Source organism: Silene latifolia, chromosome 11 (genome assembly GCF_048544455.1).
Source record: "Silene latifolia isolate original U9 population chromosome 11, ASM4854445v1, whole genome shotgun sequence".
Classification (NCBI taxonomy): domain Eukaryota; kingdom Viridiplantae; phylum Streptophyta; class Magnoliopsida; order Caryophyllales; family Caryophyllaceae; genus Silene; species Silene latifolia.
The window spans coordinates 94,344,232-94,354,714 of NC_133536.1; the positions used below are offsets into that span (position 1 = coordinate 94,344,232).

Here is a 10,483-nt window from a genome sequence, read left to right on the forward strand (position 1 = left end):
ATACAAGACCGTCTATCTTAGCATCTACAACCGTCTTATAATAAATAAAGATGAAAGTATAAATTGGGTTTGTAAAAATACATGACGAAAATGAATTTTACTTACAACGGATTGACAGGAACGATGGGAGCAAAGCAATAGGGAACGAAAATCATTGATAACGGATGACAAACGGAGTGGCAGGATCAATTTAAAATCGATAAAAATCAAAACGAAGCGAAAAGAAGAAAAAGGAAGGGAGAAGAAAGAATGCTGCGTGAGAAATGAGGGAGCAACCAGCTAGCTAGCTATTTATTATACGTACGTTTCTTCATCGTTAAGAAACTTCGATAGTTATTAAAACCGTTTCGAGTTAAATTTAACGGTTTAAGTAAAAGTTTGATAATAAAACGGAATCAATAATAAATAAATTTAATGAGTGAAAATAAAATAAACTCAGCTAGTTAACGTAAATAATACAATATCAGCTTGAATCGGAATTATTAGCGATTTTTACAAAACTAACGGATATTAATAAAAATTGCTAATTTAGTGAAATAAGCTCAAAATAGCTAATTGGACGGTTTTGTTCCCAAAATCCATCTCGGGTTCACTTAAAACAACTTTCATAAGGACTCGTAAAGAAACGGAAATTATTAAATAAATAAACTCGAACTAACTTCAATAAACTCGAACTAACTTTAAATAAACTTATTAATGATTATTAAAATTAACGTATCGAATTATGATGAAATTAATTAATTAGCTAAGCATATATATATAAATCGTTAAATGATGTAATTAAATTCAAAATAGCAATTAAAAGAATTTTATCCAACTTAATAAAATACGGGGTGTTACAATCACCCCATCTTTTAAAAAGTTTCGTCCTCGAAACTTGAAAGTATAAATGAAAGGTTATAAAAATAAAACTGAAATTGGAATCGGTAACCAAAACATTTGAAAGGTCACTTATCGTAAGAATCAAAATTCTTTCAAAAGTTTCAAATAAAATTTTCCGACAGAACCAGATTCTCATCAAAGGAACGGAAGTGCTCTCGTTGCGCATTCAAGAACATCACATTCCAAATCCAAGATAAGGTCAAAGGCAAATCATTTGTATAAATCAAAAATCAAAATACTTTCGAAAACATTAATGAAGAGTTTTCAAAAGTATAAGTCTCATTCATGGAACGAAATTGCTCTTGTTGTGCACACAAGAACGCTAACCTTCCAAGTCAAAGACAATTTAAAACCGAAAATCACTCGTCGACAAGAGTAGAACAAGTTATTAAACGTTTCTAATAACGAGTTCTAACATCCGATCAACGTTAAAATCAAAAGAAAAGGTAATCTACTCAAATTTTCTTTTGCAAAAAGCCAAAATAGAAATAAAGGTTTCACCTTTAAACTAAAAGGGGAGTTAAATTCCGGAAATATAATATTAAACTTTGACAAAGAAGCCATAAATAGATCAAAGTTAACAGAAATTGGATAAAATTTAAAGAAATCTCGGGTTTAGCGATTAAAATCATGATAAAGAAGTCTATACTCAAGGAACAAATATGGAATTAAATCAAATTTTCATTTTCAAATCTTTAAAAATAGGTTAGGTTTGCAGAAGTGACATAAACTTTCAAGAATGAATCGAAACTGGTAGCTTGAAAGTTTAGAAGTTGTACAAAAAGGAAAGTAACTTAGATAGCATAGAAACAAAGTATGTTAAGAGAGCTCAAACTTAAGCAACAAGAGAGCTATAATGAATTTCATAGGGTAGAAATTGAAGTCAAAATTACAAGGATGTCAAAGATAGAGTTTCACAAGATACGAGTGTTAAACTTAAAGGAGGAGCAAGATGAAGCGAGAAAAAGAGGTATGAACGGTAACGCTTATGATCTAGGAGAAAGGAAATTTAGACAACAAGGAAACTTAAGCAACATGTCAGGGTGTGAGACTAAAAGAGTCGAATCATAAAGATAACTAGTTAACAACCAATAAGAGATATTAGAATTAGGGAGGTATTCAAGACAAGGAAATAACGAGTAAACTTCTATACTTAAGAATCAAATCCAACCAAGGTATGAACGAAAGGGAGGAAAACGATTAAAGGTATGAAAGAGGATTTTAAGGCTTAAACCATACGCTTCCTAAAACTTAAGGTTCTCTCTAACAAGGTCACGCCTATTATGGTATTGTACCTTCATGACAAAACGACCAAATCCCAAACAAGGGTCAAGGTAAAATAAACGCTCGTTTAAGGGGTGATAAATCGGTTAGATACTTCTTCTACCAATCTTATCACATATTAGGATTTCCCTAAAGCAAATCTACCACTCAAGTATAAAAGCATCTCTTTATCTCAAGCACTCGACACAACCTCAATGTTTTAAAAACAAAAGAATGAATTGACAAACACTTCTCAACAAAGTTCTCAAGGAACAACTAACACCAAATCACATTCCCAATCTATACGGGATTGTTAACATCTAAAGAAAATGGGTTTTCTTCCAAATTCATATTCTAAACTTATCTCATGTTTACTCCTAGGGTGACGACGCTCAACCTACTAAGCTTTCAAATCCCAAACATAAACAACAAAGCCAAGTTCTATAACTTTAATTACATAGGCAACTCATTCTTAACACAAAGAATCCACCAATCGATTATACTCACTTTGTCAAGGAACTAGGTATAAGAATCACTAAGTATGTCTCATCACATTACCTAAGTCTTTCTAAAATCACGACTTCTCAAAGCCAGGGTTAAGGGTCAGACACAAACAATCTCCTCAAAAGTCGAATTTTCCAACCAAGGTCAACATTCCTCACAAGAAAGAGTACTATCTAATGGCGTTAAGGGAGGATAAGCAAAGAACAAAAGACAAGTTAGGAGTACAAGCGTAGCTTTTAAAGTAAAACAGAAGGGAGTTTAGAAGGAGGATAAGCACCAAGAGATTAAGAATAAGGTGAGATACAAAAAGAACGAGAAACATCTTCAAGGAAGTAGAAGCATTCTTCAAAGGTTGAACAAATCTTCAATCCTCAGCAATCGGCACTAACTCTTGATCTTCGTAAAATATAAGTGTCCTTTCAATGGAACGGAGATACTCTTGGCGATCACTCAAGAACATCAATATTCCAATTCAAAGACATAAAAATACATTTTTACACCAACAAATGATAAAACTAATTATCAGACGTCTCCAATAACAAGCTTTAACACTAATTGGCGTTAAAACCAGTGAAAAACATTAAAATATTTTCAAAACCTTTAGTTCAAATTTTTTTTTTTTTTTTTTTACAATAAGGGTAATAACTCCATTAGCTATAGATAAGCTCACGGTCATTGATCCAAGAACGCAACAATTATTAAATGACAATCAACAAACAGGTTAGTACCTAACAAAGAGCAAACACAAAGAGACTACAACATAAGGTCCTAATTCTACCCATCTTACCCATCTCTCAAGTTTATTATTTTAAGGTCAAGTTATTTATATTGGGGTGCACAAACGTGCGTCGGGAGCAAATATGCTCTGATACCAACTGTGACACCCTCACTTATCGCGGAAAAGTAAACACGTAATTCTAGAATAAAACTGCATGGATATGTTTGTAATAGGTTCAATTGGGTAAAAACCTGTAATTTTAAAACCTGAACCTGTTATAAAGATATCCAAAGTGGAAGGTGTCAAACATACAAGGTCTAACTAGAAGTGTCATAACATAACCATCGCTAAAGTCGCGAATAGCAAATTATACAACCACATGTAAAGAGGGAGACATATGTCCCTAAAATGTATGTGACATAAAAAGTGTTTAAGGGTCACAATAAAATAAAGCCAATCTAGGTTCCAAGGTTACTTTGCTCGCTAGCTCGTCGATGTACCCCATATATGCATCACCTACCTGTCATTCGCATTTTATACAAATATGAAAGCCACAGTCAGTGGGGAGTAACTCCGAGTTCTCCCAGCCACGAAATGTCATAATTAATATAACATGTAAACATAAGAATATGAATACGAATCACACAATGCCTTAGCATATAGATGCTAGACAATCGTGCTTATCATGTAAACAACAATATAACACCACATAGTCCTAGCATGTGAATACTAGACCGACTCATACTACAATATCATGTGAATCACATAACATCCAGGAATCCAAACTCTATCAACCATAGCCGGCTTGCATCTCACCTTCTATGATTCATAGAATCATCAAACAAGAAAGGGCAATATATCAAAGACAGGCATAAGTTCTTAGCACCGTCAATAGTCACTCTGTAACTCGAGTCTATACCACAAGGTAGGGAAGGTAATCGAACCGGTATCTTGGCTCAGAGGTTCTATCAAAACATGGCCAAGACACAACACAACCCTAGTACTAAATCTGCGCAGACCTAGACATGCGGATACACACCACCGCACCCAAGACCCACAATTTTATGAAACCATGTGAGTACCCTAAGGAGTCCACCAAAGGGTTGGCTAGTACTTAAGCTGACCACTTACTCTCAAAATAAGTAACGAGCTCATGCCCCAACTTGGATATAAACCCACCAAGTCAGGAACATAGAGGCTATTAAGCAGTGAACATACACTCGTCAGAGACTATAATGACCTATCTATGATGAAGGCCGAAATACTCACCTAGGACCTAGTCCCAGCTAGTCCCAGCTTGAATACTTTAGCCCACACCACACAAGACAAGTAGGATACCCAATTAACCATAAGAGGGGCAAAGAGTCCAACTTACCAACATAAATGCTAACATTCTATCATGTGAAAGGCTATATAAATGTCTATTCAACAGACAATCCAACCATATCCTCAATGTCATCAATAACCAAATTATAGCTAACCATCAATATCATAGTCCATGAGAATAAACTACAATGGCTAAAGGCAAACAAGACTCAAGCATAAGGCATCCAAAGCATCCAACAACCAACATGTGAAATGATAATTACAAATATCAAGGCATAACATAAAACCTCCAATAACAACCAATCTTACTTCAAAGACAAACCCTCGACCCGAGTCCCGCGACGGGTCATCGGTCAAATCGAGGCTGACCGGTTTAAACCTAGTTTGACCAAACTCGTTCGGTCAATCTGGCCCAGCTCAGATTTTTTGCCTACTTTGGCCCAAATCATAAAATTTATCACAATATAATTCTCATGCTATTTCTAATTTCTATCATGTGAAAAACGAAAGTAACACATTATCAATCACCTAAACACTTAACAAAAACAGCACAACATTAACTACTAATGTGACATTAATTCGTCGAGTAACTCGGAATAGTTACCTTACGCTAGCAAAGAGACAAGTAATAACTTGAGAAAGCTTCTAAAACCCAAAATTACTCTTCATCTTCAACCACATATAAGCCACCTAAAATAATTATGTGAAAGGACGATATTAACGAATTATCTTTATATAAAATATGAGACGGAAATTAATTTAATTATATTTTAAATAAACCAAACTAGCGTCAAAACAATTTATGGACACGGCTCAAAAGTTATTATGACAACCTCAAACTCGGCCTAACCACCAACTACACATGGCCTCAAACTCGTGACTTAGCTAGGCCACGGCCAGGCCCTCAGACTCGCCTAAAAGCAAGCCACAAGGAGTCCGACACGACCACCACCCGACTACCCATAGCCACCCTTCACCCTACTTCATAACCTGACCCAAAAATCAGTCCAAAAACGAACCCAAAAGATGCCTAAGTTCGACCCCAACTCCAGTCCTCAAATGCAAAGTGAAAACCCACGATGACGGCTCTCGTCCCCGCCCAAAACAGTACCAATCGTCCCCTTAAGACTCCATTCTCGCCTAAAAACAGTCCTAGCCGAGCCAACTAAGTCAAAGCATTTAAAACGGTTTTAGAGCGGAAATCCACAAGTATAAAGCAACTCAAAACAGACCCTAAAGACTACAAAAATCGCCCCAACACAGAGTCCAAATTAGTCCAAAACAAACCCTACATGTCAGTATACAACGTCTCAACTATAAAACACACCAATTATCAGCCAAAACAATCCATACATGTCAGCATACACCGTCTTAAATATACCACTTACTAGCTAGCATCCCAAATGATCCCCAGAGGTCAGTATACACCGTCTCAACTATCTCCACATATCGATACACCGTCTCAACTATACAACGACTAATTAACATCCATAAGGATCCCTATATATAATTATACACCGTCTTAATTATAAAACAGACTAACCAAAGATTCGAAATAAACATATTTTACAAGTAATATCGAGTAATCCATAATTGTTACCTTTTTCCGATTGAACTAAACATTTATGACTAACAAATCTTATACAAGACCGTCTATCTTAGCATCTACAACCGTCTTATAATAAATAAAGATGAAAGTATAAATTGGGTTTGTAAAAATACATGACGAAAATGAATTTTACTTACAACGGATTGACAGAGAACGATGGGAGCAAAGAATATGGAACGAAAATCATTGATAACGGATGACAAACGGAGTGGCGGGATCAATTTAAAATCTGATAAAAATCAAAACGAGCGAAAAGAAGAAAAAGGAAGGAGAAGAAAGAATCTTTGCGTGAGAAATGAGGGAGCAACCGGCTAGCTAGCTATTTATTATACGTACGTTTCTTCATCGTTAAGAAACTTCGATAGTTATTAAAACCGTTTCGAGTTAAATTTAACCGGTTTAAGTAAAAGTTTCAGTAATAAAACGGAATCAATAATAAATAAATTTAATGAGTGAAAATAAAATAAACTCAGCTAGTTAACGTAAATAATACAATATCAGCTTGAATCGGAATTATTAGCGATTTTTACAAAACTAACGGATATTAATAAAAATTGCTAATTTAGTGAAATAAGCTCAAAATAGCTAATTGGACGGTTTTGTTCCCAAAATCCAACTCGGGTTCACTTAAAACAACTTTCATAAGGACTCGTAAAGAAACGGAAATTATTAAATAAATAAACTCGAACTAACTTCAATAAACTCGAACTAACTTTAAATAAACTTATTAATGATTATTAAAATTAACGTATCGAATTATGATGAAATTAATTAATTAGCTAAGCATATATATATAAATCGTTAAATGATGTATTTAAATTCAAAATAGCAATTAAAAGAATTTTATCCAACTTAATAAAATACGGGGTGTTACACCCCGGTCAAGGTCCCTTTTCCACTATTTTATCACAAACTTGTGGCTGTCTCAGAGGCTTAGTCAACTAAAGTCGCCCCCACTCCCGCATAAGGTAGCAACCTGGAGCTTGTTCCAGGGGCCACCTCCTCTACTGCGTCGCCTCTGACTACCCATGGGATGTATGTCCTATCCGATCTTTTCGCTCAGGTCGACTTAATGAATGCTAAGTTTGCTTACGACTCGTCTCAATTAACTGCAATGGAATTCTGAACGAATATGAGGAATTTGACTTGAGAGACTACCCACCTCACCTAGCCAAGGAGCTCGACAAACGTGAATATAGATCACCCATCATTAAGGATACCGAACCCATCAACGTAGGGACCGACAATACACCTGAAGAACTTAGGATATAGACCACCCTTGACCTCTCGGAAAGACAGCAATTCATTGACCTCTTACACGAATACAAGGACGTATTCGCATGGTCCTTCAAAGACATGCCTGGGATCGACAGAGAGATTGCAGGGCACAGTATACCCATTAAGCCCGGAGCTAAACCCGTAAAGCAAAAGTTGCGCCGTATGAGCCCTGAGTGGGCCCTGAATATCAAGGAAGAGGTAGACAAAAAATTTAAAGCCGGATTCATCAGAGTTTCCAAATATTCTGACTGGGTGGCTAACATAGTCCCCGTGCCCAAGAAAGACGAGAGAATTCGGGTTTGTGTCGACTTCAAAGACCTAAGCAAGTCCAAAAGACGAATTCCCTCTACCACATGTTGATATCCTATAAACAACACCACCGAGTACGCTCTATTATCATTCATGGACGGGTATGCTGGGTACAACCAGATAAAAAAGGCTGAGGAAGACATGCACAAAACTGCATTCACTACATAGTGGGGCACGTATTGCTACACCGTCAAGCCCTTCGGCCTAATCAATGCCAGAGCAACCTATCAAAAAACCGCCACCCCTCTCCTACACGACATGATGCACAAGGAAGTGGAGGTATATGTCGATGACATGATCGTCAAATCAAAAGAGCGAGACAGCTACATCAACGCCCTTCGAAAATTCTTCGCTCGCCTGGGAAAATACAACATGAGGCTAAATCCTCAAAAGTGTGCATTCGAGGTCACCTCCAGAAAACTCTTCGGACACGTCGTCAGCAAAAGAGGCATCGAAATAAATCCCACCAAAATCAAAGCTCTCCAACAAATGCCTCAACCTAAGAACGAGAAAGAGATTCAGGGATTTCTCGTTCAAGTCCAATACATCAGCCGCTTCATAGCCAAACTCACTATAATTTGTGAATCTATCTTTAAGAAGCTCCGCGCATCCGATCACACCGATTCGGACAATGATTGTCAAAAGGCGTTCGGTAGGATAATGGAAATCCTATCCAAGCCTCATGTCCTTATGCCACCTCAGCAGGGAATTCCCTTATCAATATACCTGACTGTCATTGGTGCAACCATGGAAGCAATGCTAGCACAAACAATCGACGGAGAAGAACTAGCCATCTACTACATCAGCAAAAAGTTCATCGAATACTAAACTAGATACACCCAACTGGAAAAGACATGCCTTGCCCAGGTTTGGTCAACAAAGAAGCTACGACATTATATGCTTAGCTACACAGTTCACATCTACTCCAAGATGGACTCGGTCAAATACATCTTCGAAAAGCCCGAGCTAAACGGAAGGCTGTCTAGGTGGACACTCATGCTATCCTAATTTGACCTCAAATTCGTACCCATCAAGGTTTTCAAGGGAACGGTAGTCGCCGATTTCCTAGCAGAAAATGCCGTCAACGAGGATCCGACAACCGACACATGGGCACTCCCTGACGAAGACGTCCTTTATGCCAACACTGTCGCATATGACCTATATTTCGACGGTGCATCAGATCTGAGAGGCTTCGGGGTAGGAATCCTTCTAATATCACCAAAAGGGGGACACATTTCGATCTCAGTCAAACTGGACTTCGCCGTCACCAACAATGCTGCCGAATACGAAGCGTGCCTCATCGGCCTATAAGAAGCCATAACACTTGGCGTCAAAAGGTTGAGGGTCCTCGACGATTCCTCACTTATCATTAGTCAGGTGTCCGGATCATAGAAAATCCGAAGCGACAACCTGGCGCCATACCAAGCAAAAATTAACCAGGAGGCCGAATTCTTAGACTAAATCGACTACTTCTACTTGCCATGGGAAGAAAATCAATTTGGAGATGCTCTAGCAAAACTTGTTGCGCTCGTCAACATAGCCAACGACATGACATCCATGCCCCTATGTGTCGAGAGAAGGAGCGAGCCAGCTCTAATCTGCGCCATCAACAACGACGAGGAAAACCATGTCGAACCTTGGTACCAAGCTATCATCAACTACAAAACCAAAAACGAATTCCCTCCCAAACTCTTATACAAGAGGACAAAGAGCCATCTGTTTACTTGCATTACTATTCGTGAAAAACCAAGAGCACATGTACAAAAGAACACCTCAGGGGATCCTTCCCCTTTGCATTGATCACCACAAAGCCAAGAAAGTCATGGAAGAAGTCCACGACGGAGAATGTGGCCCTCACATGAGCACAATGATGCTGCCCCAAAAATCACGCGGTTAGGCTACTATTGGACCACCATTGAAGCCGATTGCATAAACTACGTCAAACATTGCCACAACTACAAAATCTTTGCCAACATAGAACACAAACCACCATCCCTTTTATTCACCATGACATCACCCTGGCCTTCCTCGACCTGGGGCGTCGACATCATCGGCAAAGTCAACCCGATAGGCACCAAAGGACAATGTTTTGTCCTCATCGCAATCGACTACTTCACCAAATGGGCATAAGCACAATACTATGCAGTCTTGACCGCCAAAGAAGTGGTTAAGTTCATCCAAGACAACATCAACTGTAGATATGGGGTACCCCATGAAATCATCAGCGACCAAGGCTCCCACTTTAGGGGCGAAACACAAGCCTTGGTGGACAAATATAAAATCAAATGACACCGATCATCACCCTATCGTCCCCAAACCAACGGAGCGGTAGAGGCGGAAAAAAAAAACACTCGTCACCATCATCAAGAAGATGCAAGACAATTACAGCGATTGGCCGAGCAAACTCCCATTCGTACTCTTGGGATACTAAACCTCCATTCGAACACCGACAGGAGCAACGCCCTTCTACATAGCATACGGCGTGGAGGCAGTACAACCAGTGGAGTTGGAAGTTCCATCTCTACGCATCCTACTACAAAGTCAAGTTCCTGAGGCGTAATGGACCCGTCGAAGGCTCGAACAACTCACACTTA

General features: G+C 38.3%; 1 protein-coding gene across 1 annotated transcript; it reads left to right on the forward strand.

Annotated features, from left to right (window-relative positions):
• The first annotated feature begins 8,378 nt into the window (after positions 1–8,378).
• LOC141613683 (uncharacterized) lies at positions 8,379–8,717 on the forward strand. The gene has a single exon (XM_074432424.1). The coding sequence runs from the start codon at positions 8,379–8,381 to the stop codon at positions 8,715–8,717; it is 339 nt and encodes a 112-aa protein (XP_074288525.1).
• The last annotated feature ends 1,766 nt before the right edge of the window (positions 8,718–10,483 follow it).